Here is a 27711-nt window from a genome sequence, read left to right as displayed (position 1 = left end):
AAGACCAGGGAAAGGATAAACAGAAAATGATTAGGTATTGTGTTATTGTATGGCCTAAAGAGCCAACTGTAGAGGAATCAGTATTTTGGCCAAAATATGGGTCTGGCGAAGATTGGGTTTGTCAGCTTTGAATGTGCATGTAAACAGTAAAATTCCTTTATTTATTATTTTATTCTTTTGTTTTGTTTTGCTTTGGAGGAGGAGTCCACATATCCTGCTCATTGGATTTAGTGAGTACAGCAGTTAATCATGGCTGGACATGGCTCAGATCAGCCCCTTAATGGCCCACCTGAACTAAGTTCTGTTATTTGTGCTGATGCTGAAAAGAAAAAGTTCTGCCAGCTTGAGAAATAATTGAAATAATGCAAAAGGGACATCATAAATTCTTTTCCTAAATCTAACTCCATTAACCCCACTAATTCTTCCTTGTATCCTCTTAGTGTTATCAGGAGATACGTGATATGTAAACTTCCTACTAAGTAGCGGAGAGGTAAGAAATTTTAAAAGGGAAATGAAATCTTTAATGAAAGATCTTATTGGATTAGCAGAACAGTTTGATCAATTCTTGGTCTTCTTTAGCTTATAAAATACTGGGACTTAATTTAACTGGGAATACCTAAAGAATAACAGGGGTAGAGGGATAAGGAATGATAGCTTCACTTTTTGAAACTACTGAATTAAAATGGAAAGATAAAATAGTCATAGAGTCATTGTTATATGTGCCACAAGAAGGGACCAATTCACTTGGGAGAGATGTAATAATTAAATTAGGATTGCAGTCAAAAATTTGTGAAACAGGTATAAAGGTCTCAATGAATTTGTTAACAGCTGATGATGAAAAAGAAATAAATCAAAAGGGGTGAGCAGGAGAAGGAAACTGGGGTGGATTCACAATTACTCCCTTAAAAAAATAAATAACTGTCCAAGGAGGGAGTGAAGCTGTGAAACAGTGACAATACCCCATACCTTTAGAAAGAATAATGGGTCTAAAGCCTGGGATACAAACACTGGTTAAAGGTGGTCTTCTGGAACTCTGTATGTCACCCTATACACACTCCAGTTTTGCCAGTTCAGAAGGCACCTATTGGCTGGTACAAGGTCTAAGAAAAGTTAATGAAACAGTTCTCAAGGGACGTCCCCTGGTTCCTAACCCCTATACTTTAATTAATCTGATCCCACACAGACATAAATGGTTTAGTGTAATACACCTATGCTTTCTAGACCTGTGCTTTAGATTCAGAGAGTTGAGATCTTTTTGCTTTTGAATGAGAGGACCTAGAAATGGCACAAAAGCAATCCTTGTTTTACCCCAAGGATTCACGGAATCACCTAATTTATTTTTTATTATATTTCATCTATTATATATATTATATTAATTTTTTAATATATTATATATTATATTATTATATATTTTATTTTTATTTTAACTAATTAAGTGCTGGAGAAAGTTTTGGAAAAGTTTCAGGTTGAAGAGGGGATAAAGCTGTTACAGTCCATGGACAATTTGCTGATTTGTGGAATTGAGGAGCAGTTAACGTTTGCTTGTGCATCAGTAGTTGTATATGTTCATCTATATCTATATATAGTGGTAGGGGAACTGTTAGGTCACAGTTTAAACTGATGATTGAACACCTGGTGAAGGGCTGTGGCTGCCCTAGTGAGCACAGGCAAATTCCACCTGTGCTTCCCAAGTGATCAAAAGGGGTGGACCCAGGACGGAGACACCCTGGGCTCATATAACGGACAGGCACTGAAGGAAGAACATGTCTTTGGTTGCCTACTGTGAAGGAATGTTGCACAGATAGAGATCTCCTCCACTATTTAGATGTATTTGACTCCTCATTTTCTGTATGACTCTTGGCATACCCATGAATACTTGTACACAAGTAATACTTGTAGTCAGGTAATGCTAAGAACCTGTCAGAAGCAGTTTTGCTTCTTAGTGAGCAGAACAATAGCCATAATTATTATCCTTTTCTATATGTTTGTTAATTTTATCTCAACTCATGAGTTCTACTTTTTCTTTCCTGATTATCTGCTCCATCCCATTGGAAAGGAGGAATGAGTGAGTAACTTTATGGTGCTGAGTCACCCACTGGGTTAAAACACAACAGATTGTTTCTTTATTTAAATCTTTTTATTTCTTGGATTTATTGGTAGACAGTTGCTGTCCAGTTCTGTAACTCTTGAGAGACATACACAAAGCCTTTTTTAGCTTCATATGCCTAATATCTTTCTGAAGTTGTCTGAAGATACTTTGAAGATTCTACATGCATAGTAACACCTGAATTAAGAATAGATATAAATTCCTTTCACTTTTAGCATATATGCTGAACCAGATTGAAGGAACAACGTGGATAGGATAAGCTGCTGCTAGAAGTCTAAGCACACAAAGTGCAATGGCAAGCCCCTGATGTGTTGAAATACGTATTTGTGGAACAAACATCATGGAAAGATAACTGAAAAGGAAATGGTTGCAATTCTTGTTAGTTAGTTCTGCTTCAGTGTAAGTAGTTAAGTGGTTGAAATTTACAGTTGTCCTTACTATTTAGATGAAGTTTGCCAACTTATCTTCAATTTCATTTCTTATGTAAACAGATGCTGAAAAAAAAAGGAAAGGGGAGAAAGATATGAATTATATCTGAAATAGATGACATAAACTGCAATGGCAGTTCACATAGTTTCTTTCATTCATAATATACTTGCTTTATCAAATCTTAAGCCAATTGGAAATTGCACTTTTTTCTCTTTAGAACTTGAATTGACTTTATTTCAGAAAATTCACTAGTACTGTTTAAATTAGGTATAAGTTCTGCTTTGAATCAACTTGAATCAAAATCCCTCCGGTCAATACACTGGAGGGAAGGGAAGCCATCCAGAGGGACCTGGACAGGCTGGAGAAGTGGGCCCATGAAAACCTGATGAGGTTCAACAAGGCCAAGTGGAAGATGTTTTACTTGGACCAGTGCAACCCCAGGTATTTACACAGACAGGAGGAAGAACTCCTTGTGAGCAGCCCTGCAGAGAAGGACTTGGAGGTCCTGGTGGATGAGAAGCTGGACATGAGCCAGCAGTTGTGCTTGCAGCCTGGAAGGCCAACTGTATCCTGGGCTGCATTAAAAAAGGGGTGGCCAGAAGGGAGAGGGAGCTGATTGTCCCCCTCTACTTGGCTCTTGTGAGGCCCCATTTGGAGTACTGCATCCAGGCCTGGGGTCTTCAGCACAAGAGAGATGCGGAGGGAACTCTTGGAACGAGTCCAGAGGAGGGCCACTAAGATGATCAGAGGGCTCAAGCACCTCTCCCATGAGGAAAGGTTGAGGGAATTGGGCTTGTTTAGCCCATAATAGAAGGCTCTGGGTAGACCTCATTGTGGCCTTCCAATACTTGAAAGGAGCATGTAAACAGGAGGGGGAGCGGCTGTTTACATAGGTGGATAGTGATAGGACAAGGGTGAATGGTTTTAAACCAAGACAGGGGAGATTTAGGTTAGATATTAGGTGGAAGTTTTTCATGCAGAGGTGGTGATGTTTTGGAACAGGTTGTCAAAGGAGGTTGTGGATGCTCCATCCCTGGAGGCAATCAGGGCCAGGCTGGATTTGGCTCTGGGCAGTCTGGTCTAGTAGTTGGTGACCCTGCCCGTGGCAGAGGTATTGAAACTAGACGGCCAACCCAGGCCTTTTTCAACCCAGGCCATTCTATGATGCTATGATTCTATGGTTATATGACTTAAGACACGTTCTTGATCCAGGTTGTTTTTTCCAGATAAGCACTTCTTCAATCTATTTCTGTTTGTAACCAAGATTTTAAAACAACTAACTAGAAATGCTGCACTTTATAAGCTCACTGAAGCAGTTCTTAGCTATAAACATTTATTTTTTTCATACCTCATTTCATTTTATGGAATATTTTTAGGCATTTCCTCATATCTTTTTTGAATCGCATAGAAGTGATATCAAAGCTCTGTTTACTGACATTTTCCATTCAGCTCCTTAGTAATTCGAATGCTAGTGACTTTTTTTCTCTTCATATTTGTTTTCATCAACAGATTTGTTGGAGTGGAATAGAATGAGAAGATTGTTGCCCCAGTTTACTGACTGTTTTTGAGGCTTTTTTAACTGTTTTGGCGTGAATTGAAAGAACAATTTAGCAAGAAATTTCAAGGTTGCATTAATTCTTTTATTCCATTTGAACAGAATATTGCAGATTTCTGATAGAGTTGTTAGCCTTTGCACACTGTAGTCCAGCAAATAATTCTGGCACTTAGGAGATAATTCTCTCTCCTGTGATGCCTATCAGGTTTATGGTGCTTCCTGTAATATAAACATGCAATGCTACAGTTTGATCTTTTCAAAAATCCATCCAGGCATAACAGTTTCAGGTAGCTCAAGACAAGGAAGAATCAAGGAAGGGAAGTGAGCAAAAGAAATGAAATATCTTCTATGCTTACTGACCACCTATTTTCTGTGGTGTTAAAAGTCCTTTTGTATAGCATTTAAAAATCAGATTAGACAGAAAAATGATTAATGAAATCTCAAATAAATCCCGAAGAACTGAAAGATGGATAAAATTCTTATTCCAAACAGAGACATTTGAAAAGATTTGCAAGTTATAATCAAAGTACTGTATCTAGCACGCTTCCTACACTTGGAATTATGATTTCACTAGTCTTGTTACTTTTAATTTTACTTTAATTAAATGTACTTAAATGCACTTTAACTTTTACCTGATTCTATGATTTTTTTTTCCCTGGATTTTAGGAAAAAGGAGCATGAAAATAACACTGAAGTCTTCTAATGCGTTCTATAAAGTGGAATAAAGAACTTCCATCTTACTAGCCCTCAGAGATCAACCAAGAGTCAACATCTTTGATCTTAGTTGATGGTAAAGAAATATTGATAGTAAAAGAGTTTATCTGCTCCTGATTTTCTCACCTTTATCTAGAAAACTTCAGTTTGTGATCAAATGCAAGTGCAGTTGTGACACTAAAACTTAGCTCTTAATTCCCAATTCTGTTTGAAAATAAAAAATCTTTACATTAATTTCCATCACAGTTGAATCAAATCTACTTTTTTAAAGTGGGATCCTATTAAATTATATCTGTCTGAATTCAGTGGTAGAAGAGAATATGATTCAATGAAACTTTAGTGTAGGACTAATCAGTGCTGAGGGCTGATTAGGGAAGACATTTTCTGCTAGGTACTACTTAATTGTTTCAAGATACACAGAAAATTCATTAACCGAGTATGCTACAGTGACTCTTTGATATCAGCTTGTTCAAGGTGTACCTTATGAATCATAGAATCATAGAATGGCCCGGGTTGAAAAGGACAACAACGATCATCTAGTTTCAACACCTCTGCCATGGGCAGGGTGCCAACCACTAGACCAGGCTGCCCAGAGCCACATCCAGCCTGGCCTTGAATGCCTCCAGGAATGGAGCATCCACAACCTTCTTTGACAACCTGATTCAGTGCATCACCACCCTCTGCGTGAAAAAACTTCCACTTAATATCTAAACTAAATCTTCCCTGTCTTGGTTTAAAACCACCCTGCCTGAATTTTAATAAAAGTTATTTAAAAAAAGAGGTATGAACCATCTGATATACTTACTATTTTTATATAAATAATATATATTTATATATTTATTATAGAATTATTGTTTTACTTATTTTATTATTAATATTGTTAATATTATAATATTATATTATTATTACAGTATTATTATACTATTATGTATTTATTATAGTAAATATAAAAAAGTAATAGGGTCTACCTTCTACTGAATAGACCCTTATCTTTTCTGTTTTATCTTAAACACCTAGTTCTTACCAAGTAAGTCAAAGCTACCAAGTAGACCAGAATTATGAAACATCAGCACAATACAAAACTAGTAGAATCTTGTGGATTTCTCTTAACTTTTGAAACTCAATTTGATATTTTTTATACAACATTTCACTGTTGAAAGGTCTTTTATCTTTGACAATATCACTTACAAGTCTTCAAAGAGATTCTTTGAAAACTATGAATTCTTTACTATTGCAGTTTTCACTTTTCATTTCCAAATCAGAGGCTTCAGAGGAGGTAACAATAATGTCAGTCCCAAAGGTATAGTGCAATGTAAGCATGCTGATGGTAGGACAGATAAAATTCTTATTAGAAATGAATGAATAAATGAATGAAAAAAAAAAAAAAATTGAGAAAACAAGTGAGCGCATATACTTGTTAATTTCAGGTTTAAAAGAATCAGTATCAAACTGACTCCACATTAAAAACAGGCTATAAATTTTTTTCATGTAGAAAGAGTAGGAAGCCTATCATTTATATGTACATCTGGCCTAGATGTATTTTACAATTTTTTAAAAAATCCTCTCTTTTTAATTTTATAAATTTAAGAATCACTCCTGCTAGAAAATGGTATCTTATTTCAAATATAAAATTTCAAAGATAAGATCTTAAGCCTAACTTCAGTTGTAATCCTTTCAGTCTTGTTATCCTCTTTCACATTAAATTAAAGTCTCGTTCATCACTATCAGCTATATTTTTGAAGTGCTACTGATCACAAATGGTGATCAAATCACCTCTCCATTTCTTTATTAAGGCAAAATCCGGTTTGTCTTATTCTGTCACACTCATTTTCTGATGATCACACCATTTTGTAGGCTTACTCTGAACTGTATTTACACATCTTTCTTGAAGCTACTGGCACAAAAATCAGTAACAGAAATCAGTGCTGTGTGCAGAAAGCAAAATGATTCCTAGATTCTATTTGTTTTTTTCTTTTTTTTCCCAGTATTTTCATTTACTGAGAGGTATTTGTCAAATCTTTACTTATGGTGTCATTTTCCTAGACTCATTGAATGTCTTGGGTTGAAAAGACATCTACTTTCAACTTCCCCTGCTATGGGCAGGATTGCCTATCTCTAGACCAGTCTGTCCAGAACCACATCCAGCTTTGCCTTGAGCAATTTTGAACTTCCTCAATGCTCTTGAGCATTAGCATTTGTTAATATTTCTTGGGGATACTTTCTCATAGGCTGATGTGATCATTCCTTATTTCCATACTACCCAACCTGAACTTATCTCAGTTTAAAAAAAAGTGGGTCTTTGAACTACAAATATATAAATAAAAAAATCATATCAGCCTGTAATGGCTACCTATCACTTTCTAATTATTGTTATTATCTATATGATCCCTAATTATGTAATTTTTATCCCAGTATACAGAACTGAATAAATAGATCTAGACGTGCAGTGGAATTCCTAGGTCACAACCTGAACGAGTACATGAGCACTTGAGTACCTGGAGAGGAGGGAACCAAGATTCACCTCTTCCTCCCTCCCCATCTCAGTGGTGTTTCTGGGAGTCCATATGTAGTCTGAGTCTGCGTGTGGGTTCTCCCCCCCTTATTCATTAACATTATATACATATATATATACACATATATACACAGATACATACATATACAATATATGTATATTACTTATACATTAACAGTTCGTATGATTTTATTAAGTTATTAAACTCATATATTATATGAGTTATTTAATTATATCATATTAACAGATGTGCTTTTATCATAGATTTCTAATTAATATGTTGTTTATTCCTTCAGTTTTGATGAAAGCTTTAAGCTCAGCTGATCTGAAAACTACCAAGCAGACTGTAGCTCTGTACTGGACTCAAACCTATTCTTATTAGTCTAGTATTTCTTTATACATTATCTCAAATTTTTGTCTATTAAGGTATATTTCTGTTATTAGAAACAGTTATTACAGTAAAAGCTACACTCCAAATAATGCTAGTTACAATCTTAAGAATTACTTTATAATTTATTAATACTAACAGTAAAGAAAATCATACTCTGATTAAATTAAAATGCATGAGCATCCATGAATCATAAACAGCATTATTTTATGTTTTTTCCCCCAAATTAGGGTGCTACTCAGATCTGATTTCATCATGCATGGTAAAGAATTTCTTTACAAATTATGCATATTAATTGCCCTGAAAAAAAGTACTCATTTGTTCATTTTCCATTGAACACTCTTACATCCTCCATGACTTTTCTTTTTTGGGGGGGATTGTTTTTTCTAGAGATGACATTAGGTATGCTGAAATATTGTATCGATATAATTGATTCTATCAATATATATTATTATAATTTATTATTATTAATAATCACTGAGTTTTACCTAGCAGCAAAAATGCAAGTAACGTGTAATACACATGGGTTTCAATTTGATTCAGTGTGTGTGGCAGATGTGAGAGGTGGAGTGAGCATTACACAGAGCCCTCATCTTTTTCTGGTTTCAGCTGAGGCAGTGTTAATAGCACATAGATGTTTTGGTTGTTGTTGAGTGACAGATGTGCACCAGGGGCAGGGCCATTCAGCAGGGAAGGGCTGTTGCCATGACGGTGGCAGCAGAGGTCAGATGGTGCTAGTAGATGTTCAAAGCTGCATGTGGCTTGTGGGCAGCAGGTTGGACATGCCTGTATTAGAGTATACCAAATTACATCCATAGATTAAGAATATTTTCTTCTTATCCATCTGCTTGATATCATATTTAATTTGTTTTCTGTTTGGCAGAAAGAAAAAGAAAAAAAGTGAAATTTCCACACACAAACAATTGAATACCCATGCAGCCAGACAACCTACTTTGAGTAATATTAGTCAGAAAGATTTCTGTTTGCAACTCTACTTTTTTTACTCTATTACCTTGCTGTAGACTCTTCAAAAAGGCTTTATGCATGACTTCAAGGCTTGTCTAATTGGAAATGTTTGTCACAGAAAGCACCTTTTGGAGATGACTACTCTGTCAATGAGCTGGCCATACTATCTTTCCAATGCTCTTACAAACTCATCATCAAAGTATCTCAAATTTCCTACCACAGTATATTATACTCCCTCCTGGAGCTAATCAATCTTTGTAACAAAAATAACCCCTTGTTCCACTTCCTTGAATACTCAAATATCCTTTTGCTATGTTGGCTACCACCTCCTCAAATTTAATGGCTAGTAAACAGCTCCCAAAGAGGTTTATAAAAAAGAAAAAAAAAAGTCCCCTCCAAGCAGGGACTGGGGCCCCTTCTATTTTAAGAGAAGAGCAAGTTTGAGACTAAGTGATGAAATAGAACATGTGTCTGTGGAGCCACACAACATGCATCCCAGGTTCCTAAAGGTTCAGGCTAATGTAGTGACTAAACCACTCCCATCACATTCAAAACATTGTGACTGTCAGGTGAAGTCCTGGTAAATGGAAGAAGGGAAACAGCACTCCAATTTTTAAGAAAGGGGGAAAGAAGACCCAGGAAACTAAAGGCTGCTGAGCCTCACCTCTGTGCCTGCAGAGATCATGGAGCAGATTATCCTGGAAGCTACATTAAGGCACATGCAAGATGAGGAGGTGACTGAGACAGCGAGCACGGCTTTACCAGATTCAGATCAGGCCTGATCATTTTGTTAGCCTTCTATGCTTGAGTGACTGAAGCAGCGAGAAAAGAAAGAGCAATGGCTGATGTCTATCTGGACTTCTGCAAAGACAAAGATATAATCCCACTCCACATTCTTATCTCAAAATTGGAAAGACACAAAGAATTCATCATTCAGTGGATGAAGAATTTGTTAAATAGTCACAAAGTGTTCCAACCAGTAGCCCTATGTCCAGATGGAGGCCAGCAATGTATGATATATTCCAAGGTCTGTCCAGATACCAGTGGTTTTTTATCAATAACACAGACATATCAATAACATAGTGGGATTGAGTGCACTGTCAACAAGTTTTTTGAAGACATCTGCTGTGTTGTACAGTTGATATAAGAGAAGGCAGATGCTATTCAAAGGGACCTGGACGTGCTTGAAACGTAGGCCCTGGTGAACTGAATCAGGTTCAATGAGGTAAAGTGCAAGATGTTCCATTTGGGTTAGGACAATGCCTGATATGTGTACAGACTGGGAGAACTTCTTGAGAACTGCCCTGTGAAGAAGGACTTGGAGGTAGTGGTGAAAAACTTGATGAAAAACTTGGCAGGAGCCAGCAGTACATACTTGCAACCTGGAAGGCCAGGCCTGTATCAAATGAAGGGTGACCAGCAGCATGAGGGGGGATGGAGGGATGTTTCCCTCTACTCTGCCCTCATTAAGCTCCACTGGAGTATCGCATCCTTTTACGAGGTCCACAGAACAAGAATGATGGAGATATTGGGGTGGGTCAAGAAGATAACCATAAACATGATCAAGGGGGGCATGTCTCCTACAAAGAGAAGTTCAGTGAGCTGGAGTTATTCAGCTTGAAGAAAACAAGACTCCAGGTAAACCTCATTGGTGCCTTCCAGTACTTAAACAGTGCTTAAAAAACAAACGAACAAAAACAAATAAACAAGTAAACAAACAAACAAAAAAACACCTGGAGACTGACTTTTCACACTGATAGTTATAAGACAAAGGAGAATACTTTAAAACAAAAAACATTTTAGTCAGATGTAAGGAAAAGAATTTTATTTGAACAGCTTGTCCAGAGAAGTTGTGAACAACCCATTCCTGGAGACATTCAAGACCAAGACAGATGGGGCCCTGGGCCTTGATCTAGTGACTGATTTAGTGGTTAGCAACCCAACTCATGGAAGGAGGGGTGAAAGTAAGTGATCTGTAACGTCCCTTTGAACCCAAACCATTCTAAACCATTCTGTGGCAGTCTTTTTTAAAGTAAAAATAAAATAAAATAAAATAAAATAAAATAAAATAAAATAAAATAAAATAAAATAAAAATAAATAAATAAAATGAATCTGCCTGTCTCGCACTGTATTGCTACGCCATTTTAAGAAGCACACTGACTTCATGCTATGCCAGGTCAGCCTACTCTGCACGCAAATCAGAAAAATGAAATCAAATACTTTAAGGTTTCTGTGACCATATTCTGTGCAGTTTAACTCATTTAAACTAAAAAAAAGAGAAAAAAAAAATGCTATCACAGATGCTGGATTTCACTTATGGTGGGTTTTTTGGTCACAATATGGAATTGGCACATTTTTTATTCTTTGGAATATGTAATTTTCAACTATGTTAATTCTCAACCAGTCTTCTTAGCACTAAAAGGGCTAAAGAAGCAGCTATATCAGGTGGTAGAATTGAATAGTTACATCCATGCTGACTAAAGATAAGAGGAATAATCCAATTGTGATGCTGTGTTATCTTAGTGTATTCTGTCTGCAAGGACTTCTGTTGTCAAGAGTCAGCTGACTGGGTGAAGGGGTAGTACTGCCATCACAAATACCCCTGGGCAAGGAGGAAGCCAACAAGAGATGCCTGGAGATCACAGACCTAATGAAACTAGCTGAGAATGAGTCAGTAGAGCCAGGAGTGGAGGTGGCCACATGCACACATTCAAAGGAAAATCTAGGGAGCTTGAGGAACCAGGATGGGCAATTAGGACACAGCAGTAATGGGGTGATACAGCACTTAGGGCATATAGTTTGCACAGCAGGGACATTCTGCTTTCTGTCTTTCAAAATCAGCAGGAAGCAGCCTTCTATTGAACAAATACAGTGATCGTCCATTACAAAGGCTGAGCACGAGACATAAATCCAGACATGGGCAACAACTTCCACAGGCAGTAGCATGCATCTCTGGAAGAGTGAAAGAGCTGATAAGACCTTCAGCTTGTTGCATATTCTGGAAGGAGCTGGGCTTGTTCAGTGTGGAGAAGGAACATCTTCACAGAGACCTCTAAGTGGCCTTTTAGTATTCGAAGATAAAAAGGATGGTGACTGACTTCTTTCTTGGTCTGATGGTGCCAAGACAAGAGGAAACAATTCTAAACTAAAAGAAGAGGCTAGAGGTTAGGAAGAAATATTTTATTCAGAGTGTGTTGTGTCACTGGAACAGGCTGTCCAGAGAAGTTGTAAACACCCTATCCCTGTTTCTAGCTAAGGTTGGATGGGGCCCTGGGCAGCCTGATCTATTGGGAATCCTGCCTATGGCAGAGGGCTGGAATTAGATAGTCATCGAGGACCCTTCCAGTCCAAGCCATTCTATCATTCAAAAATTATTTGAATATTAGCAGATCATCTCTGTTTTCCATTTTAAAGGTCCTGCATTCACTTAATGTAGTTCTAGTTTATTCCTAATTCTGAAAACACACAATAACATTACTAATGTAATAAAAAAGTTTTTAATCTCATAAAATTAAGCTGAGACTTTGTAGCGTTCAGTTATTAAGCATTCACAGGTAATAATATTAACATATGAAGTGATTTTAATGGAAAATATAGCAGAAAGCAAAGTGATAATGTAGATACTGAGCTACTTACAAAACACTTCCTGTGGTTTATTTTTATTTAAATTATTTTTATTTAAATTCTCCTGAAAGTGCAAATTTTTAATATTTTTCTGTGAACATTGCAAGTAATTTGTCCTCCTGGGATGCTCTCTATTTTTTTTCTGCAGCTACCTAATGGGAAGAAAACCATGCTCAATTTTGAGTAATCTCACTTTTGAGACAAAAAAACAGATTTGATACTGGCCTGTAGTTAATCATATCTAGATTTACTTTATTGCTTTACAATTTAATACAGATTTCAAGCCTTTCGTTATTGTCATTATTATTATTATTTTTTTTTTGCGCATAAACCATATAAAAATTCAGTCACGAGGTTAAACTTAAGTCATGTATGTTGTGGATAAATGTGTATAATCAATATATCAATGTGATAAATGAGTATTTGTTTGTCAGATAAAATAGTATTTCCAGTGATCTTTCATTAATTGTGTCTTCAGGATATGCAAATACCATTAACTTATACTGAAAAAATCTATGCACTTGTTTACCTCCCATTATGGCCCTGTTTTCAGTACTTTGCTCATTCCCCTTGCTTTTTTCACCATCATGCAAACTAAGAAGTCATTTTAAAATATTTTTACAGTTAGTTTAATCTAAGTACTAAACTGGAATAATGGCTATACAGAAAGAGACACAGATAATTTACAGTAGTTACTTCCAGTTAATTGTAAATCTAAAACGTATGATATTCAACATGTGAATCTTTTTGATTCATTTCACATGAGAGTACCTACAACCTGTAAGTTCATTTTAGTTCTAGAGAAACAGTGGTTAGTTCAGAATACATGAAAGTCTTTTACTTATTTCTATATCAGGTTTACATTAGGCTGAAAAAAAGTCAATGCATACTGGGATCAAGCAAGATGACATCCTAACTTTCCCATCACACATCTCATTCAGGCTTCTTGATGATCTCAGAAGTTTTTTCCAACCCTAATGTTTCTTTGATTCAATTCAACATACACCGTAAATGAATGAAAATAAGACAAATTATCCACTCTGATATAGCCCAAGAAGACATGCAGAATTAAGAAATGACAGACATAATTAAAGTCCATAAAAACCTCTCTATAAATTCAAATGGTAAAAAAAACCAACAGTGCCGTAACTGTGAATGGCAGTGAAAATTCCATTCGTATCATTGTCCAAGACTGTAAAGAGAGGAAAAAATTTGACTGCTTAAGAAATATTTTACTATACACAAATAGTACTGCCATAGACATAGATCCAGAAGCATTGGAAAGAATTTAATAATTTTTATGTTCTGTATCCCTTCTTTCTACTATATACAGATTAATTCCATTCTTAACTCTACCATGTGTTTGAATATATTCAGTCAGAAGATTAACACCAAATATTGAAGTTATAATTTGAATCAAAATATGTTTGTATACAGCTGGACATGCAATTGTGCTATAATAGAAATATACAAAAGCTATTCAAACATTATATTACAAATAAGAATTGTGAATTTCTAAAACAGGTAGCAATTTACTGATAAAAATTAATGGAAATTTTTCTTATTACTACTTTGTATCATAGTTCACTGAAAAATTATGCATAGAATCATAGAATCATAGAATGGCCTGGGTTGAAAGGGACCACGATGATCATCTAGCTTCAACACCTCTGCCACGGGCAGGGTCACCAACTACTAGACCAGACTGCCCAGAGCCACATCCAGCCTGGCCCTGAATGCCTCCAGGGATGGGCATCCACAACCTCCTTTGACAACCTGTTCCAAAACACCACCACCTCTGCATGAAAAACTTCCACCTAATATCTAACCTAAATCTCCTGTCTTGGTTTAAAACTATTCACCCTTGTCCTATCACTATCCACCTATGTAAACAGCCGCTCCCCCTCCTGTTTACATGGTCCTTTCAAATATTGGAAGGCCACAATGAGCCTTCTATTATGGGCTAAACAAGCCCAGTTCCCTCAACCTTTCCTCATGGGAGAGGTGCTTGAGCCCTCCGATCATCTTAGTGACCCTCCTCTGGACCCATTCCAAGAGCTTTGCTTCTTTCTTATGCTGAAGACCCCAGGCCTGGATGCAGAAGGGTGTCCCTAAAGAGCTGCCAGCTCTGTTCTCTTCCTATGCCCTCAACGACACTTTCCCAGGAGATCCCACCCAGCACTTCCTTGAGCAGCTGGAAGTTTAGGGCACTGACTCTATTTTTTGCCAGGCCTGCATTCCTCCAGATCACAAACTCTACCAGGGTATGATCACTGCAGCCCTGGCTGCCTCCAATCTTAACCTCTGTAATGCTATCCTGTGCATTGGTGAGCACCAGGTCCAGTGAGGCTTCACCTTGGGTCAGTCTGTCTAACACCTGGATCAGGAAGCTACCTTCAACAGATTCCAGGAATCTTCTGGATTGTCTGTCACTCACCATGCCACTATCTCAGCAAATATCCGGGTGGTTGAAATCCCCCATCAGGACAAGAGTCCGTGAGCAGGACACTTTCTGCAGTTGAAGCAAGAAGGCTTTTTCAACAGGCTCCCCCTGATCAGGTAGCCTGTAGCAGGCCCCAAATACTAGATGTCCTTTACTGGACCAATCCCTGATTTTCAGGCATACGCTCTCAACCTGCTCACGGCTTTTACTCAGACACAGCTCTTTGCAGTCTATCTATTTCCTAACATAGAGAGAAACTTCCCCTCCCTTCCTACCCTGTCTATTGCTTATGAAGAGCCTGTAGCCTTCAATCAGATTATTCCAATCATGGGATTCATCCCACCATATTTCAGAGATAGCAACCAGATCATAATTTTCCAAGCATATAATGGTTTCCAGCTCCCCCTGCTTATTTCCCATGCTGCGTGCTTTAGTGTAAATATACAGTATACAATTGTGTATTTGATAGTTCTTGTACGTATCTATCATACTGTTTTTTTCCTGGTGATTTGTTTTATAACGTGTCATTCCTAACTAGAAAAGTTGAAAATTTGAGCCACGTGAGAGAGAAAGTATATTCCAAATTATATACACAGATAAGGAAATTGCTTTTTTTCCTTCTTAATTTTCCTCTTGCTAAACAGTTTTAAAATATAGATTTTGACAGGAAAAGACTTCAGTGTCTCTTGATGTTCTCCTTTGAAACAACTATGTAAGTAGTTCTCTCTGTGAAATATATAGCATTAACATTTCCTCTTTTATACAGGTCTCTTTGTTGGCCTATAAAGAAATATTTCACTAATAATGTGTTTTTCTAAGATTCATCATTACAATATATTTGATTCTAAAATGAAATCTTGCTCTTTTTTTTTTTCTGTCTGTGCTTACCAATAAGACATTTTCTCCCAAGCATCACAGCCTGTTTCCCATTGTAACTCTAATCTGTGGATAATGAGGTAAATTAGATGAGATTATATAGCAGTTATAAAATTTTGCAGTTTCACCTCTGAGTTGTCATTTATCAGTTGCATCCAGACAATGTTTGTCCTGAAAATAACTATTTCATAAAAACAAATTGTTTACATAATTTCCCTGCATTTTATAATCAACAGATGCCAGCACAGTACAGCTAAAGAAAGACTTGCTTACACTTCTAGTGCTTTAAATTTAGTCTTTTTTCAGCTAAAAATAGAACAGAAATTGATTATAAATTTATATTTTGCAAATTTAAATGGAGAATGAATGCATGACCCATATAGTAATTGAGCTGAAGAGGCATTTGACATCCATATCATTGATTAGCATCTGCTTTCTTATGCACCATTGATTTTATGCTGCAGTGAAGTCTTCTTTTTCCTGAAACAATCAGGTATCCTTCTGTATGGGGTTAGGACTTGCATGCTAATAACTGTACAATAATGATTTTGTGCTGGATCTTCACCAGGTGCAAAACATTAGAAAAGCAAAATATTTTGTCTTTAGACATTCTTACAATGCTTAAAATTTAAGAGATGATTTTTGTTTTTCTGTTCATGTCTAAAAGAAATAAAGAGCATGTGTTGGGTTTGTAGCTTCATGCTTTTCGAATAAAAGCAGGGCTAAAAGTCGTCAGTACATACCCATACAAATGGTAGTGAGGGAGCTGTGAACTAGTTATAGGTATATCTCAGGAGTTAGCTTAGAAATGTATAGCCAGATGAAGAAAACAGAAAGTTATACCCTAGTGGCCTCATGGATAAAAACAAATGCTGCAATAACTTCAGGTATGTTTACATATACTAGAGCAGTAGGAGATATTTTGAGATGTTCTTCTCTCGGATATAGATTCAACTCAGATATTTTTACTAGAGTTCTACTTCCTGTTGATTTGAATAAGTGGGTAATTATTACACTAATGAGAACTTCGTTTTTTTTTTTTTTTTTTTTTTTTTTCCACTGGCAGATAATTGTGATGATCAGTTGGTGTCTAATTTGCCTCGGTCATCATTTAGCAGTTCATCTGCGCTGTCCAGCAGTCATAGCCCTGGATTTGCAAAGCTTAATCGAAGAGAGGGTGAGTACACTTTGTTGACTGATTCATGCCTTTTTTTTTTTCTTTTAAATGAATTCTTTAAAGCTCTTTCTTACCTCTGCACAATGCTGAAATTATGTATATTAGGCATATTCTGAGTTACTGGGGGCTGGAAAGACACATTTTTTATTTTAAAGAATGAAAACATAAAACAATCTCAAATAATTCACTTTCCTACAGACAATTGGTTTTCTTTGTGGTAAAATTATACCTTCCAAGTGTGAAGGTTTTTGCGATTTCACTGTAAGGGATTCTTCCTGACTGAATTTAAGAACCTCATGTGATTTTCCAGCAGCATCAACAGTAGACAGCATTGGACATATATTTCTGCCTATTCCACTGTCAACAGTTTACGGGCTGGTTTGGCCCAGTTCCGTGATTAGCGGGGCGGAGGGATTTTGCAAAATCCGCGGCTCCGGAAAAAGGGAGCAGGGGAACCCAAAATAATTAAAAACAGTGGCAATGATCTGAGGAGAAACAAACTAATTTACTAAATATATTATCAGAATGCAAGATAACATACTATAATACAATATAATTAGAATTGAAACTAATAAATCAAATATAATGAGAGAGAGAATATGTCCGAAAGGTGGATAGGCCTCACCATGACGCTGAGGTGAGATGCGCAGTCCGGTTGAGCAGCAGAGAAACAGGAGGAGAGCCGACGAAGAAAAGCAGGCAAAGAAGAGCGCATCAAGTGACCTTGCCAGGAGTTATATCTCCTCTCTGTGACCGCAAAGCCCCCAGGGGAATGTTGTTCTTCTTCTCTTCTGGACAGGTACCCAGAACTTGAGCATTAATAGTTAAACTCCCAGTGCCCCACATGATGTTATGATGTGGAATACCGAAAACCAAAAATCACAAAACCATGACATCCACGAATAATTTTTAAACTAATTTTGTTTCCTAGCATGAAAAAAAAAAAAAAAAAAAAAAAAAGCTAATTTCTCTTAGTTTAGCAATGGAGAAAGTGCAAAGACATGAGTGTCATTGTATGCCACTCTGTAAGGACATATGGGAAAATGTAGATTACAGTTAGAAGACAGAACTAAATACTCAGAAAAAGTGCTTCTCTCTTTTTTTTTTTTTTCCCTTGGAATTTAAAACCCTGGTTACTGTATTTTCTGTAAAGAAAAGGAAACTTGACTGTTAAGTAATCATTTTTATTACATTCATATTCTGAAAGCTCAATACCACTTCTATTTTTATTTGATTTAGTAATTAAATAAAATTTTCCATAATTTTGAATAGCTTTGGAACACTTTCATCTTTTGTTAAAGCTCTCAAAGTTTGAAAGCATTATTTTTTGTTTGTTTGTTTATGTAGCTGTTATGCAACTGAAAACCTTAAACCTTGAGCATTTATCATAGAAGATCCATATGGATCTGCATGACAGTATGTGTTATTGGCCAAAAAACAAAAACAAACAAAAAAACCTTTTCTGATATACCTAAAAATAATATTTTGTTTTAGAGTTGTGACTAAACAGCTAGTCTCCAGGTTGAAATTAAACAGTTTAGATATAAAAGAGCATGTGTTATCATTTCAAATAATTTTTACCTGATGTATGGAAGCTTTGATTCAGAGTGTAGACTAATTTAAGGAAATCATGAAGCTCAACTTTCCACTTATCAGTAAATAAGGACAAAAGTAAAAGGCCTAGAACAACTATTCTGGCTTTTCTAAGAAGAAAATCAGTGTTTCCTGCTGGAAACACTGATTCTGTTTAATGAGGGAACAAAGGAAGAAACTGTTTGGACAATGAGAACTGTACTGGGTCTTCAGAGCTTTTCAAACAAATCTTGTAACCCACATACATATCTATTTTGTACCTATATAAAGTTGATAAACATGTAAGTACCTTAAATTATAATAGTGCTTTGCACTGACAAAAACATTTCCAATCTTGTATTTCCATTATTTACTTGAATATTTGCTATGCACTGTGGGATAGAAACTTGATAGTGAAGAAAAATCCTATTTCATTATCCCAGTGTACAAATTTTGTAAGTGTGAACTGTTTTGAATGAAGTTGTGATGTTAAATATATCTCTCTATATATATCGTAAATTGAATTATTTTAATTTGAAGTAATGTATGCTCCAAAAATCTTACCCAACATCTGACTTCTCACTAAACTGTACACTGGACTTTTTAAAATGCGTATGTAAAAACTTTTTCATATTTGACTCTTACCATGTACTGTGAAGTTATTTGTACCATGTTAACATATAATTATTTTAGAATTGTCTTTTCTTTCACATTACACCCTAACACATGCAAATATTAAAAAATGCTCATAGTTTTATCTTTGACTGCCTTCCATCTTATCCAGATGCAAAGCAGCAAGTTGCTTATAAGATTGCTAAGTCTCTGCCTTCCTTTTTTTTCTAACGTATCTCGGGGTCACAGTATTCAGCAGGGTACAGATCAGAATGTTTTATTCATGTGGCATTTTCAAGCATTTTCTTGTCACGGTAACACAACCATACTTTCTGGGTAGGTACCTTTTGGTTCAGATAGAGATAATTTAGTAAAATTGTGTCAGTAGGGTGAGATTAAAAATTTCTTCAGTCTTCAAAAAATTGATCTTAAAGGAATATTCTCAACTTTCATTTTCTTTTTGAATTAAGGGTAGACACTCTATACTTGATAAGAAGGGATTACTTTTTCTACTGAGTATATATTTAATTATTTTTGTGAATTTTCAAAGTAAAATCTGACTATGTCTGGTGGTGTATGTACATGAAATTTATATTTGGGTAGAACATAGGAAGTGATTATATATATAAATTGAGTAAAGAATAAGTTTAGTCACTCAAAAAATGACTGTTAAATTTAGACCACAAGAGAGATCTATTGTAAGAGAATATGACTGAGATCGATATAACGTCAGTAATGTCATAGAAGCAATGGCATACTGTCATAGTTTTAAAATATATCGTAATTGATAACTTAATTGCAGATGGAATTGCATTTAATGTAAGGTAATAGATGACTTTGAATAAAAACAAATAATTACGTCAGACAAAGTAATTGGTCAGGGTGATTTTTACCCTCTGACATTCAGTTTAGGCAATCAGATTATCCTAGTTCAATAATATAACTAGTTCTTAAATTTCCAAATTTAGAGAAAATTGAACACAATTCAGACAGGAAAAAATCACAGTGTTAATACACAGATTATTTAGAATTGAGCCATCACAATTAATCAGTAAATAAATAAATCAAATATTCATATAAACATAGTCTGTATCAATAGCCAAAAAAAGGATGAAAACCAGTAAGTTTATAAGGAAATGCAGAATGATGTGGTTAAGCTCTCAGATTTGCAAAAGTCTTGAATAAGACAAGCAGGAACAGAAGTATTTAAAGTTGTGTGTTTTATGTTTGCTTGTCTTGTTTTCTCATAAAATAGATGAAACATACTCTTTTTTGAAACATACTCTTCTTTATAGGTACAAGCTAGGCATCAAAATAACAGCCAGTACTCAGAGCATACCTATCATCACTAGTAACTGAAACCTTGAGTATTACCAGCATTTACCCTGGGACATATAATCTATCTGCAGAAACTTTGCCAGTAATTTTCATAGTGAATTTTCATGTTCAATTTGCAAATACAGAAGGTTTCTTGAGATATTATTTACCAACGACAATTTTTGGAAGAAACTACTGACAAAAAGGGAGAAGGTTTTGTCATTATTGAGATCAGTGTTGCTGTAATCTGTTTTTAACAGCAGAATGATGAGTATTACACTATAGTTTGTTGTAAGTACATGAAATTCTTTCATTCTTTATTCCTCTGAGATCAGTGGAAAATATTTATTATTTAGGCGCTTCAACCAAGAACTTAGGTTGCATGTGAATTAATAATCTTTTACCTTTTTATAGCTTATATTCAGAAGATTGACGTCTGACAAGTATACTGCCTATCATGGCAACTAAGTGAGCTGGGAAGAGATTTGGCTATGATTGTCATTCCCCATTTTCACTGACTTATTGTGGTTTAGAATTTATCAGATGAAAATCGAACGTCTGACTTGCAGATTTCTTTTTCCCTGAAGTAGGAAGAAGCCTTTTTTTTTTCCATTAATATTCATTAGTGAATTAGTGAATTAGTGCTTTAGTATAAAGGCACTTCAGCTGAGCTTTCTGGCACACTACCTTTTTAGAGGGGCTTTCAGACCTCCAAAATAATTCTGAAGTTTCCCCCCACCGCTTCCTAGGGGGATACGAGAAGTTTTCAGATGGGGGGTGAGCAACATTATGTCTTTTGAGGAATTCCCAGAACATCCTATGGGTTTATCCCTGCCACCTCCTACAAGTAACATCCCCAAGCTCTTCTCTTTCTCACTGACCGTCACCTGCTTCCTTCATCCTCCTGAGCTAGGATCTACTTTCCCCTTGGAGACTGGTGAGACCTGTCTGCAGCCATCAGGCCAGGTGCCAAGTTAACTGCCCCATGGTCAAAGAACCTAAAGTTCCTGTGGTGGCAACAACCTTCCAGCCACTTATTCAAACCCTGTGTTTTCCTAGACCACTCCACATTCCTCACCACCCCAGAAGGGAGAGAGGAAAATATTGCTTGCTCACGCATTCCTTCAACCATTTGCCCTAGACCCCTGAAATCCTTTTTGATAGCTCACAGGCTTCCCTGAGAGATTTCATCACTGCCTACCTGAACTATTAATAGCAGGTAGTAATCAGAGGAGTGAACCTGACCCAGGAGCTTTTTGGTGACGTCCCTGATGCAGACCCCAGGAGGGCAGCACACCTCCCTATGGGTGGGGTCAAGTCTGCAACTGGAGCCCTCCGTTCCCCTGAGAAGGGAGTCACCCACCACAATTACACTCCTTCCTTTCCTGACAGAAGCAGTCTCAAGGTGTGGGGATGACTGCCTCACCCTACGTTCCCTCCTTATGCAGATCCTCCCTTGACTTCCCACTCAATTTCCAGCCTCTCAAACCTCTTAGTGGAAACAAGGGAAACAGGGTAGGCAGGCAGGGGGTGTGCCCATGACGCAGAGCCAGGACTCTCTTCCAACCCTCTTCAACTGTCAGGTCTGTCCAGCTGCGACAGAGAGAGAGTTCATCACTTTTCTAGGGGTATCTCCCTGGCAGCCTTCCCTCGGGCACATCAGCGAGTTACTCCACCAGTCAATCTTCTGCTCACACCTCCTGATGGCCCTTAGGCTCTCCACCTCCTCCTCAAGCTCCACTACTAGGCCGAGCAGCTCATCCACCTGCACACACTTCACACAGGTGGAATCCCTGCCACCCTCCCCTGGCAGCAGCAGGCTCAGGTGCTCCCTGCAGCTGGAGACCTGAACAGCCACATTTCTGGGCAGGCCCTCCATCTGGGTCACCACAGTCTTCTTCGAGAAAGCCTGCTGTCTTGTGGAGACCATGTTTAAGCCTATGGTCTCAGAGACTGCCAAGAGGAAAACTGGTCTCCTGAGCAAAGAGGGACAACACTTACAAATGCTGCCATTTGATCCACCTTCCACACGTACAGCTGCAACATGGTATAGGCAGTATGGGCTGTGTGAATACACAGATTTACCCTCCCTTTCTCACTGGGCAGCAATAACCCAGCGTGCTCTGTGCCTCTGTCCCCGTGGTTATTTAAAGATTACCATCAAGAGTTAAGCGTCAAGGTCAAAGGTGGTCAGTGCCAGTCTCAACCTGCATGCTCAGCAGTCTGCTCAAAAGCTACCAACCTCTCCCCCCGGCAGAAGTGCAGCACTGTTGCTGGCTTCAAAAAGAAAAAAGAAAAAAGAAAAAAAAAGCATGCCTTTAAAGGAGCTTTTTTTTTTTTTTTTTTTTTTGCCCTTTTTTGCTTCAGATCCCTTGCCCAGTGTAGCATTTCCTGCCCTGAAAGCTAGTCTCCGCAGCAAAGCGGACATGCTGCACTACAAAAGTTAAAGAAATCATCAAGTTTACAGCATCTTCAGTGAGGACAGAATCTGAAGTAACAGATTTCATTTTGCCTAAAGTAATTTTTAAATTATTTTTATTATGATTTTGGTTTTGTAAAAGAATGTATGGGAAAAAGAAAGCAGTAAATCATTCCTGAGTAAGAAAGTAGCATAAAATATTTGCAGGTATTTAAATAATTTACCAAGCATTGTGCTTTCATGAATATTTATAAGGATTTAGGAACATCCATAAAGTAATTTTCAGAAAAGGAATTTGAATTTGAACCTCGTAGTTAAAATCCATTCAAGCATAACAAATCATAAGAAAAGGTTTCAACCAGCGCTATTTAATGTGTGAGAACACTGGAATGGGAAATTGAAATTATAGGGAAAAGCATAGAAGATACAAGGAAACTGTAATAATTATAGATTATTTCATAGTTGAAATCGAGTTTGTTTTTCCACCATGCATATACCTATGGAAATAGAAAAACAAGTGAGAACCTTTTTTTTTTTTTTTTTTTTTTCCAAAGGACATTCTTAAGGATACAGTATTTAAATATTTATTGAAATGAAATTGAATAGACGGAGAGTAAGATCAAACGAGAATAAACTTAAACAGTTACATTTGTTTCAACTCATTTGGAACAGAGGGTGCAGAATAATTAAGAACACTTAAATTGTTAAGTTATAAGGAAAGTTAATATAAAAAAGTAAAATATACTTTCTGTAACATACTTACAGAAAGTCCAGATATTTTAATATCAAAATGTGGAATGAAAAATTAAATGATCTTTCTCTTGCCACCTCTAAAGCATTTACCTTTACCTTCAATTAGTGTTCATTTTGCTGGTATGCAAGGTATAAAAATTCTCTTCTACTACTTTCACATCACTGCATTATATTCCCTGCTGTATTTCCTTCAGATTTTCAATGAGAAGTGAAATCTATCCTTGTTCTCGGATCAATTTTTAGTTTTGTTTTATCAAGGAGTCAGAGAGGCTGTAATAAATGCTTTGAATGTAAAGAATGGAAAGAAGATGTAAAAAGGTCTCTGCTTTACATAGCAGCATTCAACAACACATTAACATTATTGTCCATGCTGAAATTAATTTTGCTACCTGCCACTGAATTGCCAAGCATCACACAAAATTACTATGGACATACTCCAACAGCTAAGCTTAAAGAGAAGTATTGAACTTTATTTTCTATATTTATTAAACTGCAGTGCAATTAGGCATTTAGCTTCTCCCGGAGTTTTCCTCCCGGAGACTGAAATCAACATGAAAAGGTCAAGTAGCTCCATTAACAGGGCTATTGATGTGCAAACGAAAGTGTTAATTGATAATTTAATTAAAATATGCTGTTTTTTCTTCTTATTCTCTAGCCAATTAAATAGAAATTGTGGTAGGTAAATTAGTGAAATTGTGTGAGGTAAAAATGAATGAATGAGATTGAATCAGTAGCACATTTTATGATATTTTCCTATTTCTGTAGCATTTTTAGAAACTTCTTTGCCTTTTGCCTGCTACTTCATTTTTTTTCCTCCCATTTAAAATTAGTAATTATTTTAAATACAATAATACAGTGTTCAATATTTTCAATTCCTAAAAATTGAGATCAGTTACAAATCAGTAGACAGCAATAAATCTAATTCCCATTCATATTATTTGGAGGATGAAAGAGTCTTTCTTTAGATATTTTCTGCAGCTAAAAAATTTATGAGCAGGTAGGTATTTCACAAAGACTTAATCTGAATGTTCTTTCTTATTGTTTCTCACCTTTGAAAGAAAAAAAGAAAAATGAACTTAAAAGTTCCATAAATATCATGACCAGTTAATTGTTTCATGAAATTTGGAGCTCATTTAAAAACTTCCTAAGTGTAACAAAATATTGGCAGAATTGAATATCAGTAGCAGATATATACACTATACAAGTATAGCTAATCAAATTTTGAAAATGTAGGACAAAATTAAAGTACATCTTAGAATTCTAGAATCATAAAATCATAAAATGGCTTTGATTGAAAGAGATCATAAATATCATCTAGTGTCAACCTCCTATTCCATAGTGTTTCTATTGGTTGCTCAGGGCCCCATCCAATTTGGCCTTGATCTCCTCCAGAAATACGGTATTCACAGCTTTTCTGGGAATCCTGTTCCAGTGCATCACAATATTCTGAGAAAAAAAATTCCTCCTAAAATCTGACCTAAATCTAAGTCTCAATCTTTTTTATAAGATTCCTTCAGACAGTGAATGGTTGCAATTTAGTCTCCCTGATGGACTTTCTTTCTCCAAGCTGAACAATCCTATCTCCCTGCTCCTCTGGACTCACTCCAATAGCTCCACATCTAATGCTTGGAACACTGAACTGAGATACAGTATTCCAGGTGTGGCCTCACAAAGGCAGAGCAGAGGAGGTACAAACATCTCTCTCACAAGGCTATCCGCCTTTTGATGCAGCCCAGGATATTGTTGGCCTAGGAAGCTGCAAGTGAATACTCCTGGTTCATGTCTAGCTTTTCTTCCACCAGAACTTCCAGGTCTTTCTCCACAGGGCTGCTCTCAATGTCCTCTCCCAGTCTGTACACATATCTGGAATTGTTCCAATTCATGTTCAGCGTTTGCACTTGACCTTGTTGAACCTCATTAGGTTCTTTTGGACCCATTTTTCAGGATTATCCAATTCCCTTTGGAGAACATCCATTCATGCATCCCATGACCACCAGAGATGTTAGTTATTTCTTGGAATTTCTGCCCATATCCTTGGAATGTAATGAACATGTTTATGCTATACCTTTAAATATGCAGTCTCTCCATGTTGGTGTCATGTTGGTGGAGTGATCCCCCATGTACCAAGTGGTGTAATAAAGGGAATACTTGCTTGACATAACTGAGTGGAGTGTCAAATTACTGTCAAATTTCTCGGCTTCAGTTTAATTCACCAAAAGCATATTTAGTACATTTTGACAATACATGGACTTGCAATGTAATGTTTTCAAAGATGATTTAGTATCTTGCCAGGATTGTCAAATATGTTTTGTAATATCATAGAGATTCTTTGTCCTGTGATTAGCAAAACTAAACACACTATTTAGGTGGAGTGAAGGTATTAGTATACCACAGTGCAACACTGCATGTTGCTCCAAGGTTAAATATGAATAGAATTTTCCATTTGATCATCTCCAAAGCAGTTCAAATGTTGAGAACTATATATACAAGTTTGACAAGTTCAAGTATTATTATAGTCTATTGATCTTTCAGAAGATAGTGTGTGTAGGATACCCCACAAAATAAACCATAAGAGGGTTAATTCCAGAAACATATGCATCTCTTATCAAAACATAGACAGCTTCCAACAACCATGTTTTGGATGGAACTTCTGGACTGGTGTTGCAATCAACAATTCTCTGACTCTGAAAGACATCAGTAACATAATGTTTTAAAGGGCTTTATGATGGGTTTCAGATAGATATTAGATTGGTCTTTTGGTTAATTTCCCAGTTTGCTAGGAAGTTGGAAACCCCATGTAGGAGTTACACGCAAATCATAACCAGGTCCAAAAAGGGATGAAATAAAGGATCAGAAGGAATGGTATAACTGTAGAGGGAATGCTGATGAGTGAGGATGACCTGAGAAAATCCAATTTGTGTTAACCCGAGTGTAAAGTTTAAAAGATCTAAGGATTGAAATCATCACCAACACCCACAACAACCTAAAACATAACACTATTGCAAAAAAATACATAATGCAATCAAGACGTATATTCAGCATTCTAGTGTGGTCAAGTCTTCAATTTTTCTGTCACAAAACACAAATGATTAATGTCAGCCGTCAGCCTTTCTGTGCTCAGTCAAGGTCCCACAGGGGTCTTCTGTAAAATAAAATACAAGAAGAGCTGTAAGGAGGATCTGGGAAACTACAGGCCTGTCAGCCTGACCTCGGTACTGGGGAAAGTTATGGAGCAAATCATCTTGGTTGAGATCACACAGCACGTGCACGGTGTCCAGGGGATCAGGCCCAGCCAGCATGGGTTCATGAAAGGCAGGTCGTGCTTGACTAACCTCATCTCCTTCTATGACTGGGTGACCAGACTGGTAGATGAGGGAAAGGCTGTTGATGTAGTCTACCTAGACTTCAGCAAAGCCTTTGACATGGTCTCTCACAGTATTCTTCTGGGGAAACTGGCTGCCCATGGCCTAGACAGGTGTATCCTTTGGGTAAGAAGCTGGCTAGAGGGCCTTGCCCAACAGGTAATGGTTAATTGAGTTAAGTCCAGCTGGTGACCCATTTCAAGTGGTGTCCCCCAGGGGTCGGTACTGGGGCCTATCTTGATTAATATCTTTATTGATGACCTAGATGAGGGGATTGAGTGTACCCTCAGTAAGTTTGCAGATGACACCAAGCTGGGAGGTAGTGTCAATCTGCCTGAGGGTAGGGAGGTCCTGCAGAGGGATCTAGATAAGCTGGATTGCTGGGCTGAGGTAAATGGGATGAGGTTCAATAAGGCCAGGTGCTGGATCCTGTACTTCAGCTACAACAACGCCATGCAGCACTATAGGCTTGGAGATGATTGTGATGAGAAAAGAGAACTGAGGGTGTTGATTGATGCTCGGCTGAACATGAGCCGACAGTGTGCCCAGGTGGCCCAGAGGACCAATGCCCATCCTGGCCTGCAGGATGGTGTGACCAGCAGGAGCAGGGAGGTAATCATCCCCCTGTACTCAGCACTGATGAGGCCGCACATCAAGTATTGTGTTCAGTTTTGGGCCCCTCACTACAAGAAAGACATTGAGGCCCTGGAACCTGTTCAGAGAAGGACAATGAAACTGTTGTGGAGGTTCTGGAGCACAAGTCTGATGAGGAGTGTCTGAGGCAGCTGGGATTATTTAGTCTGGAGAAGAGGAGGCTCAGGGGAGACCTCATTACACTCTACAAATTCCTGAGGGGAGGTTGTGATGAGGAGGGGTTTGGCCTC

At 37.1% G+C, this 27711-nt stretch overlaps 1 protein-coding gene and 1 pseudogene across 2 annotated transcripts in view; one reads left to right on the top strand and one right to left on the bottom strand.

Moving 5' to 3' along the window:
• The window catches only part of LOC146542229 (uncharacterized), a 417733-nt pseudogene that overhangs the window by 125588 nt on the left and 264434 nt on the right, over positions 1 to 27711 (bottom strand).
• The window catches only part of LOC104915132 (contactin-associated protein-like 4), a 212022-nt gene that overhangs the window by 33845 nt on the left and 150466 nt on the right, over positions 1 to 27711 (top strand). For both annotated transcript variants that reach the window (XR_014880595.1, XM_085213872.1), the window contains exon 2: positions 16682 to 16792. Coding sequence is in view for 1 of the 2 variants with exons in the window: in XM_085213872.1 (XP_085069998.1) it covers positions 16682 to 16792 (111 nt within the window). In the remaining variant the exon portion in view is untranslated. The remainder of the gene's footprint in view (positions 1 to 16681; positions 16793 to 27711) is intronic.

The sequence above is a fragment of the Meleagris gallopavo genome, chromosome Z, assembly GCF_905368555.1.
Source record: "Meleagris gallopavo chromosome Z, MGAL_WU_HG_1.1, whole genome shotgun sequence".
In the NCBI taxonomy this organism is placed as follows: Eukaryota; Metazoa; Chordata; class Aves; order Galliformes; family Phasianidae; genus Meleagris; species Meleagris gallopavo.
Note: the sequence above shows the minus strand (reverse complement) of the source record. Positions and strands in the feature narration are given on the sequence as shown.